The sequence below is a fragment of the Pteropus vampyrus genome, unplaced genomic scaffold (assembly GCF_000151845.1).
Source record: "Pteropus vampyrus isolate Shadow unplaced genomic scaffold, Pvam_2.0 Scaffold145, whole genome shotgun sequence".
Taxonomy (NCBI): domain Eukaryota; kingdom Metazoa; phylum Chordata; class Mammalia; order Chiroptera; family Pteropodidae; genus Pteropus; species Pteropus vampyrus.
This window is the reverse complement of record NW_011888926.1, coordinates 1,966,706-1,986,515: the sequence shown is the minus strand read 5'-3', so window position 1 is coordinate 1,986,515 and position 19,810 is coordinate 1,966,706. Positions and strand designations below refer to the sequence as shown.

The 19,810-nt window shown below is 51.1% G+C and overlaps 1 protein-coding gene and 1 pseudogene across 1 annotated transcript; both read left to right on the top strand.

Annotated features, from left to right (window-relative positions):
• The first annotated feature begins 3,307 nt into the window (after positions 1-3,307).
• Positions 3,308-19,804, top strand: L3MBTL2 (L3MBTL2, polycomb repressive complex 1 subunit). Its single transcript, XM_011369054.2, has 16 exons — positions 3,308-3,430; positions 6,039-6,279; positions 7,525-7,658; positions 9,284-9,407; positions 10,216-10,295; positions 11,856-11,973; positions 12,425-12,559; positions 12,843-12,931; positions 15,501-15,732; positions 16,126-16,202; positions 16,360-16,464; positions 17,133-17,280; positions 17,372-17,454; positions 17,751-17,985; positions 18,421-18,486; positions 19,290-19,804. Exons 1-16 carry the CDS (start codon positions 3,407-3,409, stop codon positions 19,493-19,495), a joined length of 2,097 nt encoding a protein of 698 aa, XP_011367356.1. The 5' UTR covers positions 3,308-3,406; the 3' UTR covers positions 19,496-19,804.
• LOC111745047 lies at positions 4,353-4,471 on the top strand (annotated as a pseudogene).
• Positions 19,805-19,810: the final 6 nt, after the last annotated feature.

The window sequence follows — 19,810 nt, the reverse complement described above, 5'->3', positions numbered from 1 at the left end:
ATATAGAATTCAGGTAGTAGAGGAAGGTCTTGCAAAGGGGAGAGGATTGGCCAGAGAGGCAGGAGGAAAACCAAGAAGGGCCCAAGAAAGGACAGTATTTCGTGAAGGATGGAGTCATCACTTATGCCAAATGCCCCTGAAAGAAGAGAGGCATGGCTGTCCATCAGAGGAGTTGTGTGTGAACTTAATAATAAAGCAGTTTTGGTGAAGTCTGAGGACAGAGAGAGAAGTAAGGAGAAACACAAGAGGAGGTAGAGTGTGCAGATGATTCCTTCAAGAGATTGTGGGGCGGAATAGCACAATGGCAGGGAACAGATGAAGTGGGGTCAAAGGATTTATTTGTATAGTATGGGTAACACAAGAGCAAGTTTTTATTGCTATTGGCAATGATTCAATAGTGAGTGAGAGATCAGTAATCGCAGAGAGAGGGACAGTGACTTACGGAGAGAAGGCTCTGAAAAGAGAGGAATATGTGAGGTGGGTGTGTAGGGGTATGGCTCAAACCAGCCAAAAGGCGGACCTTCGCTACAGCATGAGACCCAGGCCCAGGAGGCCCAAGGCAGAAGGAACGGCCACACTCTTCCTGAGGCGGCCACCACTGCTTAGTAACCTGTGTTTAATAAGATGTTTCAACCGAATTCCTAATTAACAGCCATTTCAACTTATGCTAACAGTACCTGTCACTGAGGTCCCCAGCTCTACATCTCTCCCCCGAAGTCTGGTACTTCTGTTGCTTTTGTTGAAACATTATGAAACTAGAAAGCTCAGGTTTCTACTTCGTTATACTGTTGATGACACATGCATTGAGATGTGAAAAATAACATATCGCAAGGAAAATGGATTTAGAGACTCTCATTCCATCTTAAAGAGAGGATGCCAAAAATTGCAAGATTCAGATCTCTAGCCAGGGCTCTCTGCGGAGCTCCGACTGCCGCCTTGCCCTCTCGCAGGCATCTCAGACTAAGCAGAACTCTTCCAAGATCAGATGACATCAAGTACATTCAGGGTTGTATAGCTGTAGACTAAGCAGAATTCTTAATCCTTCTATTCAACCACTCAAACTCATTCATTCCTTGTACAGTTTCTAACCATTACAGAACATGGTCTCACCGTCTACCCACTTAACATGTTTACCTGGAGTCATTCTGGATTCCTCCCTCTGCCAAACCCACTCCATACAATTAATTACTGCCCCCAACAAATTTCTCAAATTCTTCTACTTTTCTGCATATCCTTTGAGTCTGCCCTGGTTCAAGCCATCACCATTTTCACCTGAATCCTTCATTACAAGAGTTTTCCAACTTGGTCTTCCTGCTGCTTCTCTTAACCCACTTCCAGTCCACTCTCCACACAGCGGCCAGAGAGTGACTTAGTAAAACATAATGGAATTAATTCATTCCTCTGCTTAAAACCTTCCCGGGTTTCACATTATATATATAGGAAACCAAACAGAAACAGAAAGAGACTCATAGATACAGAGAACTAACTGATGGTTCCCCAGAAGGGCAGGCGGTGGGAGACAGGGCAAAAAAACAGTGAAGAGGATAGAGAGATACGAACCTCTAGTTACAAATCAAATAAGTCATAAGATTGTAATGTACAGCATAAGGAATACAGTCGATCATATTGTAATAATTTTGTATAGTGAGAGATGGTTACTAGACTTATCCTGGTAATCACTTCGTAAGGAATATAAATGTTGAATCACTTTGTTGTACACCTGAAACTAATATAATAATGTATGTCAACTATACTTTTAATTTTTTTTTAAGCAACCTATTGTAATCCTTAATGTTTTATTATCTAGCCCTTTGATCATTAAGCACCTAGCCTATGTTCTTGGCTCTGGAAAATACAGTAGAAAACAAGACAGACTAAGACCCCGCCCTCATGGGACTTACACTCCAATGGTAGGAGATAGGCAATAAACAAGTAAACAAATGAAGAAGATAATTTCATACAGAAACAAGTGCTATCAATGACTATAAAATGAGTGAAGGTATACAGAGTGAGGGGAGGGAACAGCTGCTTTGAATAAGGTCCATGAGGAGGTGACTTTGAGCTGAAATCTGAAACATAAAGAGCCATCCATGAGAAAAGCCATGGAAAGAATTCCCACACAAATGGCACAGCAGGTGCTAAGGCCCTAAGGCCAACTCAAGCTTGGCAGTCAAGAACAGGAAGAGGAGGGTGGATGGATAAAGCGGAAAGGTGGAGAAGGTGGTACAAGAGGGGGTTGGAGAGAAAGCTGGGGCCAGGTCATTCAGAGTCTTGTAGAGTGTTTAGATTTTATTCAAAGTGCAAAGGGAAGCTGTTAGGGATTTTAAGCAAGAGAATGAGCATGATCCAATTTGATTTTAAAAAATCACCTGTGTGGATTAGAGCAGGCGAAGACTCAAAGAGACAAGTTGAAGAGCTGTTGCAGTGGACTGGTGGCTTGTATCAGGGTGGTAGTGGTGGGCGGACAAGAATATATTTTGGAGGTAGAAGAACCAACAGTATTTGTTAATAGCATGGATATGGGGTTGAAGGTAGAAAAGGTTGAAGAAATTAACGAAGACTTTCACGTCTGTGGTGCACCTCAAATTTAGAAACATATTTAATATGTAGCCTCCACTTAATACATTTAGATTCTCAACTCATTAGAGCACAGCACAGCATAGGGAGAGAAGTCTGATTTTGGCATCTTAAATTCCAATCCTGTGTGACCTTGGGAAATGTCTAAACCAGAAGAACCACCATTTTCTTGTCTTTCAAAGGAAAATGGTTGCTTCTGGATTAGAGATGTTTGTAAAGCTTCATGACAGCACTCAACAGTGTGTAAGGAGGCTGTGGGAAATCTCAACCGAATGAGGTAGAGAACCTCATATTCGAGGTTTCATTGGGGAGATGGTGATGCAGGGACAGTGTTGCTGGATTTGTATCATGAAGGACATTTATAACATTGGGGATGAGAATATTCCAGTTTCTGCCTAGGCATCCTGGCCCAAGAGAACCTGAAATTCCTAATCAGGAAGAACGTGAGGTTGTTCCTGACAGTCGCAGATGCTCAGTAATGGCTTAATGAAGACCGGGGTCTGGGTGAAGGGAAGAGGCTGGCGTCAAGAAAAGAAAAACGCCGCGGGAATCTGGGCAGGACCAGCACCCCGGGATTTCCACGTCGTTACAGCAACGTCCCCTCCACGCACACACCCACGAGAGAACTACAAGTCCCACAAGCACCCGCGGCTTCCCCGCCCCCAGGGGAGGAGGGGCACGGGCGAGCGAGGCCCCGGCTGTTCCTCTTTTCTGCAGCGTGATTGGCTCGCGGCTCCGGGAGGCGACCAATGAATACCCTCGGGGGAAGCGGCGAGGCCAATATGGCTTCCCGCACCTGGTGACGGTAGAAGAAACCGTGTTAGGTCTCATGGAGAAGCCCCGGGGCGTTGAGGTGAGCGGGAGAGCGCTTATCGTGTCTGGGAAAGGGATCCCCGAGAACCTTGCTCGGGAGGCCTTTTAGCGAAGGGCTTTTAGCGAAGCTTTGCAGGTGGAGGGTGGAAGGATGGATAAACTGAGGCTGAGCAGGGCCAAAAGCGATTGGCGTTGCCTTTTGCTCCGATACTGCTGGGGCTGCGTCCGGCGAGTAGTTCAGGGAGAACAGCGTCCCTAGTCGAGGGAAAGGGGAACTGGGTTCGGATGTGAGAGCTTCTGAAACTGCTTCGTCCTCCCTGTCTCTTGGTCGTGTTCTTTAGGGATTGTGAGGCCTGTCACAGCTTGGTGGGACGCGAAGGGAGATTAAAGTTTAATAAACACTCGGTTTCTAGAGCGTTCACATGCGTTATCTCCCAGTATACACACGGCAATCCTGTGTTACGGTTTCGTTGTTACGGTTAAAGTAGCTGAGGCTTAGAAATAAGGTGGTGCGAAGTGAAGGAGGTGGGCACTACGTCCGTCAGGTTCCAAACTTGACCTGTTATGCTTTTCCCACTCTGCTACGACCTGCAACTTATTCACCTTTTAATCATCTGGCTTTTGTTCACCTTGTATTTCAATTCGTTTTCCTTTCTAGCACATTGCATGTGTAGTTGTAAATATAAAGTGGAATAGCTAAAAAAATTCTGCACAGGTAAAGGAGAGTAATCATAATGAAGTTAAAGGATAAGAATAATAGGTCACACTTTTAGAGCTGTCACTAACTGCAGGAGACAGAGCTAGGCCTTACACATCTCAGTCTTCATAAGGATCTTCTGCAGAAGGTTCGTTATTATCTCCGTTGTACTGATGAAGACACTGAGAGCAGCAAGGTTAACTGCCTTGCACAAAATCATACAGATAATAAGTGGCAGAGCCAGGATTCAAACCGAGCAAATCCAGTCTACGGCCATGCTACGCTGAACAAATCCTATCTCGTTTGATCTCGGAAGCTAAGCAGGGCGGGGCCTGGTTAGTACTTGGATGGGAGACCACCTGGGAAGACCAGGTGCTGTAGGTGTAAAAAATAAAAAAATAAGGGATTGTAAACTGACAAGATCCTTGCAATCTGTGAGGTCAACCAAGGGTTGCCTCACCTAAAATATTAAAAAAAAAACAAAAACCAGCAAATCTGGTTTGAAATTCCATATTTATAATCGGTAATAATTGCTAGTTTTAATGAACACTTACTATGTGCAAGTCACTGAGTGTTTTACCTCTATTAACCCGTACTTCTCCCCCAAAGCCTATGAAATAAGTGGTATTATCCTCATTTACAAATGGGAAAATCTATACGCTGAAAAACCGACTTGCGGTGGATCATACAGCTAGTGAAAAGTAGAGATGGTATTTGCTCCCTGGCCTCGAGCCCGAACTCTTCATATCTTTTCTGCTACATGCCAGACTGTTTCTACATGTCAGGGAGTTTCATATGCAGTATCACATATCTCACATCCTGTGAGCCAGATATTTTTCTTATTTTATAGATGAGACATTTGAGGTCCAGAGAGATTAAATAACTTGCCCAAGGACCCACAGCTAGAGAGAGTCAGAACTAGGTCCATAGCCATGATACACATCACTATGTTATAACTACTGTGTCTTCTGCCTCCCAAATCCTCAGGGCAGTCTGGGTCCCAAATTAATTTTTCTCTGACTTAGTTCTTAAGCTGAGATTACTTTGGTTTACATATGCTGAAGGGGGAAATATGAGTTTCTGATACAGGCATACCTCAGAGATATTGCAAGTTCAGTTTCAGACCACCGCAATAAAACGAGTTGTAATGTTTTTGTTGGTGGAGGGTCTTGCCTTCAATTTGTAAAAAACGCAACATCTGTGAAGTTCAGCAAAGCAAAGTGCAATAAAATGAGGGATGCCTGTCCAGTTGTCCCTCGGTATCCTCAGGGGATTGGTTTCAAGACACCTCACCCTCCCATACCAAAATCCGGATGCTCGAGTCTCTTACATAATATGGCATAGTATTTGCATATAACCTATGCACATCTTCTCATATCCTTTAAATCATCTCTAGATTATTTATAATGTCTAATATAATGTAAACGCTATGTAAATAGTTGTTTTGCTGTGTTAAGGAATAATAAAAAAGAATGTGCATGTTTAGTACAGACTCACCCATCATGATGTGTATAGTACACATCAGCAAAAATGTGAGTTTTTTCTAATATTTTCCATTTGTGAATGTGGAACTGATGGAGGGTCAACTATATACATCTTTCCCAGCAGGTCTTCCTGAGGCACCTTACTTAGGGTATTTTCATATCATTGTATTCTGTTGGATCGTGTTAAAATATCATCGCTTATAAATCCACAGAAGGAGTTTGGTTAATTCCTCATATATATTTTTTCTGTCTTGTTAAACTAGTCTGTTGAGTCGTGGTTGAGAAGTGTCCGGACATGAGTAGTGATCTTGGTGTTTGCAAAGGGGTGTTTGATTGTGCCTGCCATTTTGCCCAAAAATGTTGACCAAGAACTGCAAAGGGAGCTGATAGCAGATCTGCAGCTGCCCTCCCCAGACACAAAGCCAACCATGGTTCCCTCTGCCTGGTTTGTGTCATCCTTTCCCTAGGAGACTCCTTCTTCAGAACCAATGGAAGAGGAAGAGGAAGAGGAAGACTTGGAGCTCTTTGGTGGCTACGACAGTTTCCGGAGCTACAACAGCAGTGCGGGCAGTGAGAGCAGCTCTTACCTGGAGGAGTCAAGTGAAGCAGAGAATGAGGAGAGGGAAGCAGGAGAGCTGCCCACCTCCCCGCTGCAGCTGCTCAGCCCTGGGACTCCCCGCTCCTTGGACGGCAGTGGTTCTGAGCCAGGTGCCTTCAGACTGTCCCTGAAGATGGGGAGGTTTCAGAGAGCTGTGAAGAAAGAGGGGGATATAGGCCATGTGGGCAGAGGCATCCAGGTATAAAGGGCCGTTTGATCTGATGTCTAAGGGATCAGATGTCTGAGGACCTGTGAGAGAGGGAGAAGCACCCCAAGTATCCCCAAGGGTCATCTCCTCTGTTACGGTCTGATTTCATGCTGTGACTTCATTCGTTCCTTTGTATAGCTGATATTTCTTTCAGCGCATATTAGATGCCAGTCATTTACATGGTGCTGCTTTTCTATTTGAGTGAATAGCTGGTGGATTTCTAAGCCTTCACGTTGAGAAGATGGGACACTTAAAGTGTTCTGGTTACTATCTGGGAAGGGACAAGAAATATCTTGTGGGTTGGAAGTGGCAGGGAGGGAGATACAGAATAAAGTGAGCTCTCGGCAAGAGGATTAGGATGGGGGTGGGCAGATGAGAATCCCCGTGGGTCATCTGGAAGCCATTTGGCTTCAGAGATGTGATGCTTGGACAGCTGCTGGACTCCTGTTCAGGGCTTTCAGTGTGTGGACTGCCTGTGAAAAGAGGCAGGCAAGGTGGTCTGTGAGAACACTGTTCCTTGGTACCTAACCTCTTCAGAAGAATAATCTATTACTCTTTGACAGTTGAATCTTATTTCCTTTCTATTCATCCTGCCTTCTCTTCCTCTCCTTTTATCTCTCTCCTTTCTATCTTCTGATCATTCTCTTAGAACTTCAGAACTAGAAAGAACCAATAGAGACCATCTAGTCCAGGGGTTCGCTATCCTGGCTGTGCATTAGAGTTCCCTGGGGAGCTTTTAACAAACTACAGGTGCCAGTGTCCCAGCACAGGCCAATTTATTGGAATCTCAGGCTTGAGCTTTTTGAAATCTCTCCAAATGATTCTAATGTGAAGCCAGGGTTAAAACACTGATCTAGTTCACTCTATAGCTGAGAAGAAAATAGACCTATAGAAGTGACTTGGGCACACTTGTTCTTCTCATTTTCCTCTGCAATCTTTCCAACACTTATTTCCCTGGTTGTCCTCATGGGTTTTCCTTAGCCGCACTGTTGACACATGCCCAAGGGATGCTAAGCTGCTTATCTTAGGCAAAATAGATTCAGGACTTACCTGGTTAACACAGTGCCCAGGTTTTGAAGGGCCCATCGTTGTGTTTGATTTGGGGTGACCGTGACCAGGCGAGTCACGTGCTAAGTTCTCTTCCCAGCTGTCTGTGAGATGTGCGGTATCGTGGGTACAAGGGAAGCCTTCTTCTCCAAGACCAAGAGATTCTGCAGTGTCTCCTGTTCCAGGAGCTACTCCTCCAACTCCAAGAAAGCCAGTATCCTGGCCAGATTACAGGTGAGAGGGGGGACACCTGGAAGACCTTTCCCAGGGCCCCGGGCGCCAGATGGGAACAAGAGGCTGACCAACAGTAAGGGACCCACAAGGCTTAGGAAGGACCTTGCTGCGTCTGTCCGCGGTTGTCAAATTCCTGGCATTTGTTATGATCTCAAACTTTAGAGGGCAGAGGATGCTATTTGTGGAGCTCGTTAAGTTCCAGATTCCTAGAGCTCCGTTCCCTTCATTCCCTACCCTCACCCCTTAGAGTCTGATATGTTCAAAAGTTTTCAGCAAGAGCCTTGAGGGAGCCTGATGCCCTTGGTCTTTGCACCACACTTTTATAAACGTCTGAAAGGGAGTTGGGATCCGGCACGTGCTTCATCAGCCACAGTGGGTTTAGAAAGTTGATGTCTCTGCTCTGACCCCATGTCATAGGCAGCCACCCAGTCTCGCCAATCTCTAGTTAGTTATTGACGTTCATAGAGCTTTTAAAAATGGAAGGACGCTGATGTGTTGTCTGGCCCACACGTTAATTGATACGTGTGCTGAGGTCCACAGAGAATGGCTTACCAAGGATGGCTCTGTGGGATGAGAGCAGCAGAGACTGGAGACTCATCTCAGGTGCCTGGCCATGTGCTGTTTCCTGTGACCAGAGCCACCATCGACAACGCCGGTTCTCAAACTCGACTGCATGTCGGGATCACCTGGAAAGTTTTAAAAATATCGATGCTTGGGTCATAACTCCTAAAGATTCTGATTTAATTGGGACGGAGAGTGGCCTGGACTTGGGGGCTTCAAAAAGCTCCCCAAGTGATCGTAATGTGCAGAAAGTTTGAGACCCTCTCATGTTTATTCAAAGTTGCAGTGTCCCAGGTCTTCTGCTTAGTGCTTCATATACTTCATCACCTTTGCGAAAGGATTACTGTTATTTTCTTCTTTTAATGGGTTTTAGTCGAGGCATAGGAAAATCCCTTTACTTGGTGAGCTGATAATATCGTTAATAGCGACAATTTGAGGGTACTTGCTAAGGGCTTGGCACTCTCAGTCTAACCAATGATCCCTAAAAATGAATTTTTAAAAATTCCTATTTTAAAGGGTCAGAAACTTTCAGTAACTTGCTCAAAGGCACACAAAATTGAAGAGTCAGGATTTAACCCCAGGATTTAAACCCACATTTCTGCTTCACTTATCTAATAAATTCTCAGGGCCTTTCTGATCGGTGCTTAAGTTATGAACTATAGACCAGATCAGTGCCTTTTCACTCTGCGAGAGAACCCCTTTGAGTCTGATGAAAGCCATGGTGCCTCTCCAGAAGGTTCTTGATCAAACCCAAGGCTTAAAGGAAAGAACACTTGTCCCTCCCCGCCCTGCAGCTCTGCATCCACTGTCTTTCCCTGCCCTGCAGCTCTGTGGCCACCCCCAGTCCCTGGGTGAACAATAGCTAAGCGTTTACTGAGTGCCAGGCCTGATACTGTGATTTTCTCCTTGCAACACCCCTCAGAGCTAAGCATTGTTATCATCTTGATTTGCAAATGAAACAAGTCCCAAAGAGCTTAATTGGACCCTTGCCAGAGTTCAAACCTAGGCGGTGCAAATCCTGAGCCCAGCTCTCAGCCAAGCTGCACACGTCCTCCTCCCTGCAGGGAAAACCACCTACCAAAAAAGCCAAAGTCCTGCACAAGGCTGCCTGGTCTGCCAAAATCGGAGCCTTCCTCCACTCTCAAGGGACGGGACAGCTCGCAGATGGGACACCAACAGGGCAAGACGGTAAGACGAGAGCAGACTGTTGGGAAGTTGGTGGGGGTGGGGTGCCAGCACTGGGGGGCCCTCTCTAGGAAGGAACGCTGGAAAAGATGCCAGCTAGAAAGCCCCCTGAGCCAGGCGTGCTGTGCATTGCATCTTCCTCACCTGGTAGGTATTGTGGAAATTATCCCAGAAAATCCCTAAAATTGCCGGGACCTCTACCCCTGATAATTCAGAAGCCAGGAATTAGCTTGTGTTTTACGTTGCTTTTAGCCTGGGAGTGGTGGAAACCCAGGTCTGTTTTGCAGAGGAATAGGGAGAGGGGTGGCAGCTAAGAAAAGGAAACAATTTCTGAGTGTGTAGCAATTTTTGAGCAAGTTAAACTGTAGGCACAAAGCACCTTTGCTTTGTATGGTCTGAGTTTCTGACTGTCTGACTGAAATCGAGCTCACAGCTGGAGGTTGGAGGGGCCTAGGTGCCTGCACCTCCCACCCATGTAGATCGGCTCTAGCCAATGAGAGGTCAGGGGAGGTCTGAGGAATTTAAGCTCAAGGGTCTTTGAATTTCCTTTTTTCCTTTGGGGAAGAAAGGTCAGACATTTCCTTCTGCATGTCCTCTACTCCTGAGAGTCTGGCAGCCTTTGGATAAGGTCCCGATGGCCACTGGTGGGACAGGTATGGAGATAGGTGGCCTCCCGTGCACTTGGGGTCGAGATGCTGCCAGAGTGGGTAGGAGACCTGTTTCTCCAGGCTGCACAGGGCCAGCTTCCTAGAGTGGCTGCTGCTTGGGCCCCCAGCCTCCCTTCTCTCTAACTCTCCTCTCTGCTCTGCAGCGCTGGTCTTGGGTTTCGACTGGGGAAAGTTCCTGAAGGATCACAGTTACAAGGCTGCTCCTGTCAGCTGTTTTAAACACGTGAGTGCCCTGGAGATGAGGGGAGGGAGAGCGGGAGCCCGGGTCCTCCACTGTTCCAGGCTGGACACTGGCACCGGGAGAGAACAGTGGTGAGGTCTGGGTGGTCGAGGCCCCGCTTTGCCACTCGCTCCAGTTTACCTTTCAGTTCACAGGCTTCAGAAGCCCTCCCAGAAACCCTCAGTGCGGGCTAGCGCTGTGCCTCCCCTCCGGGGTTCCCACTTTGTTATTCACGTAACGGAACTTTGTGCTAGATGTCGTCTAAGAGCCAGCTCTGAAATCCTTTTCTTCCCCATTTGTAGTGTTTTCCCATTGAAAGCTAGGTGCTCGTAAACTGCCCCACTGGGAGGCAGATGTGGCTACATTCCGGGGCCCACTTCTGTAAAGGTTCCCTGACCTCCAATCATTGCGAAGCACGAGAGGGCGAGGCCCCGGACGGCTGGGCTCTGAGTGGAAGGAGCAGCATGGACTTAGCATGCAGCATAGGTAGCCATGTGGCCTGCAGGGCGGGAGGGAAGCCCAGAGCAGCATTCTCTTTTGCCTTTGGAGCCAGTTTTCTAAACCCCAGGACATCCGGGAGGAGGTCTGATTAGTCTCGGGGTCCCTCGCCAGAGTAAGCCCGCTTCCTAGCCGCTCCTTTCTGGACTGCTGAACTCTGGGGACTGCCCTGAGCAACAGGTTGGCCCTCGTTGCCGCCTCTTACTCTTCTCTGAATTCCTGGTGAAGGCTCACACCTTTCCTGCTTTGGGGGCCTCTTCGTCGCCCTGAACCCTCTAGCAGTCCCTGCAGTTTCACTGCAGGAGACAACACATCGGTTCACACGCTCTGAAAATCCCCGCTGTGGGCGCCTGAGTTCTCCGATGAACCCAGTCTCTGCGGCAGGGGAGATGGAGTGGGATACCCCGATTGGCTTAAGCCAGGGCCGAGGATGAGGAAAAAAGGTGAATTTCCCCAAAAGACAATCGAGGTACCTTTGGTAGCAAAGTGAGGATTAGATATTGGGAAGGCACCCCAAAACAGTCCATTGCTGTCAGGGGACATTTTAACCGGTTAGGGAGGTAGGGGAAGTGTGCGGTAGACAGCTCTGTGAGAGCCGGCATGGTGACAGCTGAGGGACGAGGGCGTCATGGTCTTCACCACCCAGGTTTGAGTGACCACCGAACGAGGTAATATTTGTGCCAAGAAAGTGCCTGGCACGTGGTAAGCACTATAGAAACTCTTAGGTGTCCTTACTGTCACACAGGCTGGCACAGGTGTGATGTGCCCAAGACAGTACAGCGAGGGGCTGGCCCCGTGCAGCTCAGTTCTCAGGGCTGTCTGACTCTGGATCTCTGACCATCGCCCCTGCCTACCCCCGAGCTCCTCATTCCCTGACTCCACTCTTCAAGGACAGCAGACACAACACATCTGGCTCATCTCTTCCTCCCTAGTCCCGTGCTTGGCTTCCCACACACAAGTGACGTGAAAAGGCAAAGGGCACAGTGACTCACATGGCCGTGAGGCCAGCCACTCAGCTAGCCAGGCAGCTCACTATCCCCCTGGGGTTCCCTCGTCCCCACCCAGGTCCCGCTCTACGACCAGTGGGAAGATGTGATGAAGGGGATGAAGGTGGAGGTGCTCAACAGTGACGCCGTGCTCCCCAGCCGGGTGTACTGGATCGCCTCTGTCATCCAGACAGCAGGTGGGTGCTCCTCTGGCTAAGGCCTGTACAGGGTCAGGGTTAGGGTCAGGGTCAGGAGAGTGGCAGCTCCAGATGGGTAGGCAGCGCTGTAGGCAGAAATTAGCTTCATAATACAAAAAAACCATCCGCTGGACTTTCGGCCTCTTTTGCAACTCTCCTTACTTGTCTACCTTAGAGGGGCCCACATAGCTTGGTGAGTTTGGGATCTCCCAGTTTTTTAAGTCTATTCTAAGGATAATCTGGCTATAGAAAACTAATTCTCCCCACTATACTGCTTTCCAAGTAAGTGGCATGGTTTGGCCATGACTCCTGTGGACAGCAGAGACCCCTGTGCCTGGAGGAGTTCCTGGACTAGGCAGTGGCACATCCAGTGTCGGCTGGAGAAGAGGGAAGGCCTCAGAACCCTTTCCCATCCCCCCCGCCCTCACTGGTGCTCTTTTCCTTCTTCCAGGGTACCGAGTGCTGCTCCGGTACGAAGGCTTTGAGAATGATGCCAGCCACGACTTCTGGTGCAACCTGGGAACTGTGGATGTCCACCCCATCGGCTGGTGTGCCATCAACAGCAAGATCCTGGTGCCCCCACGGAGTGAGTCCATGAGAACATGGGCCTGTGCTGGTTCCGGCAGGGCCCTTGGTAGAAGGTGCATCCTCTGCCTGAGGTCAGAACAGAACCCACCTGCCGCATCTGTCCCAGAGGCCCTGGGGCAGATCAAGGTTGTGGAGCTTGGCTCTGTAGGATGAAGTAATTGCTTTCCCAAAAAGGCAGAAACAAGTTGTTCCATCCCCTCTGTGATCGCTGGGCGGCTCTGACGCCCTCTGCGGGTGGGAGTGTTGTCAGTCTGTGTAACCAGGAATCTGCTGTCTCACAGCCATCCATGCCAAGTTCACCGACTGGAAGGGCTACCTCATGAAACGGCTGGTGGGCTCCAGGACGCTCCCCGTGGACTTCCACATCAAGGTCTGGCAGGGAGCCCTTTGGGTCTCCTAATTGGTCACCCTCCTGTCCCTCCTCCCATTTTCTATCCTTCATGCTGCTCATTGGAGTGTTTAAGACGGCCTTGCTTAGCAATCTAGCAGCTCTTGCCGGCTGCCTTCCCAGCCTCTGCCCAACCCAGACTCTGACCCAGTCACATGGACCACTCTGCTTTGTTTGCCATTGCTCTTCCAGATCCCCACCCTCATTCACAGCATTTTCAGGAGCATTCAGTCAATAGATTTCATTAAGTACCTGTATACAAGGCCCTGCGGGAATACAGACCCCACCATCCAGGACTCTCTAGACTGGCAGAGGAAATGAAGTCATGCACATGAATAATTATCAAAAGCCTTGGTTCTGAACCAGGGATGTGCTTCGGAATCACTTTGTGGCTTTTAACTCTTTAAAAATTATTTAGTTCTTTAACCTAAAAAGTCCCACACTTGGTAAAAATTCAAAGAAATCTGAAGGGTACACAGTGAAGACCAGTCTCTCCCGCTCTATACGCCAGACCTGCTGTGGGTCTTGCTCACGTAGGTGCCTGGGCCGCAGCTGAGGTCTCCTGACCCGGGTGCTCACAGGTGTACTTCTGGTGTTGCCCTGGGCATCAGAGCAGTGAGCAGGGCAGTGCAGGGCCCGTGCCGCCATGACACGAAATTGAACTGGCTTCATGGCCCAAGGAAGAGTGGGTACCAAGGCTTCATGGAGAAAATGGCATTAGAATTTCACCTTGATGGGTAGGGCGTGGGTGGTATGGAAGCCAGCAGCGGAAAATGAGGATGGAAGTTTGGGCACCCTCATCCGAGGCACCGGACACCAGGTGAAAAGTTGCTGCCCCATGGGCCTCCGCTAGCAGAGAGTTTGCCTTCAGCAACGGATGGTTCCATGTACCTCAAGGAGGCGTTCTCTGGCCTTTTTTTTCCTAGATGGAAATTATTTTTCTTTTCTTGGACCTTACTGGGTACTAATTTGCTATTTATCTCTCTGTGTGTTGTTAATTACCTTTTAATAGCCTCTTTCCAGCAAAACTATAAGCGTTTTCTCCTACACTTCCCGTAGTGCTTTGCACAGTTGACAGATTTGTCATTGAGGGTAACCGTTGACACTTTCTCAGCCTGCCCTTGTTCTAAGATGAGGCAGGTGATTGTTAGTGGTACAGGCCACTACGTATATCAGAGTGACCTCTTTAAAGGGTTCGATTCTGCGTGGCAGAGCAGGGTTCCACGTGAACCAGTCAGCAAGCACGTGTTGACTGTCACACGCCCAGTGCCGTAGTAGTGCATGCCAGACAGGATACAAGAGCAGCTGCCTCTGAAGATGAAGGGGGAGGGAGGATAAAAGCGGGTGGTTTGTGGAGGAAACTTCAGTCCAAACATGGCCTTCGATGCCTGCGGTACAGTAAGTGCTTAGTAAAATGAATGAATGACCTATCAGCCAAGGTCAGGTGCGTGTGTGTGTGTGTGTTCATTGTTGGGAGAAAATGTTAACTGAGCAATAAGTCAGTTCTGCGTTCAGGGCTGAGATGTAGAAACAAATCAAACCGAACCTAGCTTCTGTCTTTACGGAGCTCAAGTTCCAGTGTGTGACCATGAAGTGTCCTTGGGTTGTGGGCTGGGAACGCAGAGGAAGGGAATGTGTCAGGAGAGGCTAGGTGGGGAAGGCGGCCAGGGGGACCCCAACCTCGGCCTCACCTTGCGTCTCTCTCAGATGGGCCAGTCAGATGCTTGGTGTTAAGGCGGATCAGTCCTTGAGCTGGGGACCAAGGGTCTAGTGGAGGGCAGTGTCAGCTTTTCCTGGTTTGTGACCTCTGAGACGCTCCCCACAGCAGGCCTGGGTTCTGATCTTGCTGGGGCGGGGAAAGCCCTGCAGAGAGAGCTCCCTGTACCCTATCTACTGCAGCAGGACAGCCCTGGTCACAGCACAGCCTCCTGCCCCCTCACCCATACCTGCCATCAGCGCTCTCTAGCTTGTGGGCCTCTTGGTCACTGTCTCTTGCTGAGTCAGAGGGTGCAGCCATCACTACTGAAGTGCCGTGAAAGCTGTTCAGAGCCACAGCCCAGGGAAGCCAGAGCTGGAATGAGACATGGAAGCAAAGAGGACTCTATTCTCTGTGCCATCAGCGAGGGGCCAGGAGGGAGGAGAGTATGGGGTACCTGTAGGATCAGGGTGCACATCCCTGAAAGAGTACAAGGCTGGACACTGGGACCAGGTTCAGGGCTCAGCTCTGACACTGAGTCTCACTCTGGGCAAGACACTTGACTTCTCTGCGCATCGTTCCTTAGGCTAAAAAGGGTTTTGTCATTCCCATCAGATGACTTACTGGTGCTTTGAGTGCACACATTGTAAGCTGTGCATCTTCCCTCAGTGTCATCCTAGGGACTTGGGGGCCAGGTTTGAACTGGTGGGACGGGGGCTCATCTGGCCTCCTCTGACTTAGTGTTTGGGTTGACTCCACATCACCTTTGTGCTCCAGATACTTGTAAGAGAGAGAACAGGAAGGTGTCTGGGAGGGTCCCCATGCCCACAGCTGGCCTGTATTCTGGTGTTGCAGATGGTGGAGAGCATGAAGTACCCGTTTCGGCAAGGCATGCGGCTGGAGGTGGTAGACAAGTCCCAGGTGTCGCGGACCCGCATGGCCGTGGTGGACACAGTAATTGGGGGTCGCCTACGGCTCCTCTACGAGGATGGCGACAGTGACGACGACTTCTGGTGCCACATGTGGAGCCCCCTGATCCATCCAGTGGGTTGGTCACGGCGTGTTGGCCATGGCATCAAGCTGTCAGGTTAGCAGAGCCCCGGGCCAATGTGACCCCAAACTCTGCTGCCCCAGGGCCTGGGCAAGATCATCTCCTCCCTGCAGATGGCAGTACTGAGGTCCAGAAAGGTTGAGTGTCTTAACCAAAGTCACTCAGCTTGTAAGTGGTAAAATCGATTTGGACCTAGGGACTACAAGCCGCATCCTCTCCCTTGTCCCGTGGGAAGAGAGTCTGGGCCTTGGGGGCTGCATGGTTCCTACAGAGCTCCTGCTGCTTTGTATTCTAGTCTAGGTTGGGGCTGGGGGCTGCGATTGAGACCAGAGCATGCGCAGCTGCACATTTCTGGGGGACATGTGGAGATGGCCCTGTTAGCCTTCAATTCCCTTCTCTCCCTCGCTCCCTCTGCCGCTTCCCCAAAAGAGAGACGCAGCGACATGGCCCACCATCCCACCTTCCGGAAAATCTACTGTGATGCTGTTCCGTACCTGTTCAAGAAGGTGAGGCACAACCCTCGGCTGTGGGTGCAGGCCCAGCCTCAGGACTCCGGCTCTTTCCAGGGATGTCCCTTTTCCTCCCCGTTTCCCTCCCAGAGGCTGGCTCCGCCATCCTTCAGCTGGGCCAGCCCGGATTCCCCAGCTGTGCCATTCCTTGAAGGTTCGAGCTGTGTACACGGAAGGCGGTTGGTTCGAGGAGGGGATGAAACTGGAAGCTATTGATCCACTGAATCTGGGCAACATCTGCGTGGCGACCATCTGCAAGGTGAGCTTGGAGCTGGCCCTCCAGCCTCCAGGACGGCTTTCTCGGGATGGAGCTGGCACAGAGCTCTGTTCTCCCCGTCCATCCCACCTTCCCAACACGGGCAGCTCCTGGAGTGCCTGATTTTTGTGGATTAGGGCGCTTACCTGCTCCTTGCTCAGAATCTGCTTTCGTGTCAAGGTTGGAGCGCGTTGCACAGGTGTTTATTGAACCCCTGGCTTGAGCAAGATCTTGCGTCAGGTATAGGCCCCACCCTGTCACCTCAGTGGGGGCCTTTCCACTGCCACACGCCGTCTCCTTTAAGTGCTGGCCTAGCCGAGAGCCACGGCCGGGCTGACGGCTGCACATCTCCATTATTGCAGCCTGAAAGGCAAATGACCTTGGCCTCCTTGGGGGATGTGCTGTTTTGTCTAGTGGCAGATCTCCTCCAGGCCAGGCCTGCGTGCTTGCCGCTGGTGACAGTGGCTGGCACAGCATTTGCTGTCCAGTGAGGGAGGTCAGTGATCTCACAAGCATAGTTCATAGAAATGCTAAGCACTCTGGAGCTGCCACTCAGGGAAGCCAAGATCCCGTTGGGTTCATGGCTTCCTGTCCTCACTACAGCCACCTTGCCTTGGGATGGGGGTGCAGCTCATGACACCCTGTTCTGTCTGCCCCGTACCTACCCCCAGGTTCTCCTGGATGGCTACCTGATGATCTGTGTGGATGGGGGACCCTCCACAGACGGCTCGGACTGGTTCTGTTACCACGCCTCCTCCCACGCCATCTTCCCTGCCACCTTCTGCCAAAAGAATGACATTGAGCTCACACCCCCGAAAGGTCAGACTGGCCTGTGCACGCTGCAGGCGCTCTTTTCCGGGCTCCCTCCGCCTGTCTCCTCTCTCTGCATCTGCGCTTTCTGCTCCTCCAGGGTGTGAGGCACAAACTTTCAACTGGGACAGCTACCTGGAGAAGACCAAGTCAAAAGCAGCCCCGTCGAGGCTCTTTAACATGGTGAGGAGACCGAGGATGCAGGGCCAGGGCAGCCGCTGGACCGGCCCTTTCCACCGTCAGCGAGTCTTTCCTGAGATCAGCCATTGCGGGGGAAGTCCCAGCTCCTACCTGGGCACTGTGCCCAATAGCTTAGCCGGTCCCTTCCCGGGGGGTTGGTACTTGGGAACAAAGTATAGTGAGGTCACTGGTCAGGGGAACATCCCCCGCAGGCACTCTTGGCCCTGTTCCCTCCCCCCGGTTCGGTCTCTCCGGGGCACGGAGCTGGCTGGCGTGGTCACTGCCCCTTCTGCCTCCAGGACTGCCCCAACCATGGCTTCAAAGTGGGCATGAAGCTGGAGGCCGTGGACCTCATGGAGCCGCGGCTCATCTGCGTGGCCACAGTGAAGCGGGTGGTGCATCGGCTCCTCAGCATCCACTTCGATGGCTGGGACAACGAGTATGACCAATGGGTGGACTGTGAGTCCCCAGACATCTATCCTGTTGGCTGGTGTGAGCTCACCGGCTACCAGCTCCAGCCACCCGTGTCCACAGGTCTGGGCTCTTGCGGCCCTAAGGGGCTCTCAACTTTGCTTTCCTTTTTCCTTCCTGGCGTCCACCCCACCCCGTGCCCATCTTACTTTCGGTGTGAGATTGAGAAGTGCGGCCCACCTCTAAGGGACGAATGGCCCTTGCTCCTGACTTCTCCGTCTCCCTCTCCCTCTGGCCTGCAGAGCTTCCTTGACCTTGCTGCTCTGTCATAGGCTCATGCCCTTAGGCACCCAGGTAAACTACCCAGGTCTCTCCGAGCAGCCCTGGCGACGAGAGTGTTCTCCAGTCCCTCCCCCACCCCCTCCCCCATTCTCTTTGCTCAGCTTCGGCTTTTCTTCTTGGGGCAGCTAGTGTGGGGTGGGCAAGGGTCTCGGGATGTGCCTCTACCCTGCGTCCTCAAAACTCATCTCAACTCTTGCCCCTGTTTTTCTACAACAGAGCCAACCACACCTCTGAAGACCAAAGAGGCCACGAAGAAGAAGAAGAAGCAGTTCGGGAAGAAACGTAAGTGGCTCTCTAAAGCAGCGTGGGCTGGCGCGGGACCTGGGATCCGCTGGGCCAGTGTCTGTGGGAGTGGAGCCAGGGAGTTGTCACGTGGGTAGTGCTCTTCACGGTCCCCCCCATCTCCTCTGCTTGTCCTTTGGTCTCATGGGCTGTTGCCCTCTGTCTTCAGAGCCCCAGAGCATAACAGGGAGTCTTCAGTTTCTGGCAATGGTCAGGATGCCGGGGAAAAGGCAAGAGGTTGTGAGAGAGGCGGGCGGGACCCCACCCCTGCCGCCCCATGGCAGAAACCGGCATGACACGTCCCCCTCGGCAGTGCACAGGCCCTGGATATGAAAGTCAAAGGCCTGGGAGGAAATGGCAGCTGCTCCCCAAGGCCACCAGTCTTCCCTTGTGACCCCCTGAGGGTGGGATGAGGGCTGTAGCCAAGCTTCAGGGTCGTTTCACTAGGTGGAGCCCGCTCTCAGCCGGTCCTGAGCCCGGCGTGGACTCAGCTCAGGGGGCAGCAGGTGGAGAGGGTCAGGGAGTGGAGGAGGCCAAGCCGTTCTCTGGAGCTGCAGGCCAGTGGCAATGAGGTGTCCCCATGATGTGGCACCAGAGAAACAGCACAAAGAGGTCCCTGAGCAGGATTAAGATCACATGAGGGTGTGGAGGTCCCCGAGGGGCAATGTCAGGGGCTCAGGCCAATTCCCCCACATTGGTACCAGGCCCTCTGCTCCGCTGCCCAGGCGCTGGATGAGACCCCGCGTTTGAGCCTCACGCGGATACAGCCCTGATGCTGGGTTTAATGCCATTTTTATTCAAAGGGAAAAGAATACCGCCCACCAAGACCCGGCCCTTGAGACAGGGGTCCAAGAGGGCTTTGCTGGATGAGGACCTGCAGGCGGCAGAGAAGACGTCGTCGGAGCCCGCTCCTGATGAGAGTAAGGGCCCCCAGCCGGGCCGAGGCAGCGCCAGCCTGCTCCGGGGCTCAGACGTGGCCCCTCTTCCCCACCTGGGCATGGAAGGGTAGAGTCAAGTCTGAAGGGAATGTTCTGGGCACCACGCAGTCTTCCTCATGCCCCTGGCCTGAGGAGCTTCCCAAACGTCCACCCCTGCTCTGAACGGAGCCAGCAGCTGCAGTCTGGCCCTGCCGTCTGCCCTCGCCTCATGCACCCAGGTGGGCAGCAGGTGCGCAGGCTCCCGTGTTTCTGGCACAGCCTGCCTGGCGACGAGTGATAGGGCCCCGGGCCTTCTCTGTCACTTACCCCCACCTCATCCTGAGGTCCCCATGTGTAGCAAGCCAGATCCTGCACCCCGCCCTTCCCGAGTTACACGCGCACTCACT

What these genes read in the sequence shown, in the direction of transcription:
- L3MBTL2 (XM_011369054.2), top strand. Translation starts at nt 3,407, where the DNA reads ATGGAGAAGCCCCGGGGCGTTGAG. An exon ending in CGGCAGTGGTTCTGAGCCAG is followed by an intron (nt 6,280 to 7,524) that starts GTGCCTTCAGAC and finishes TTCTCTTCCCAG; the next exon opens with CTGTCTGTGAGATGTGCGGT. An exon ending in GACACCAACAGGGCAAGACG is followed by an intron (nt 9,408 to 10,215) that starts GTAAGACGAGAG and finishes TCTGCTCTGCAG; the next exon opens with CGCTGGTCTTGGGTTTCGAC.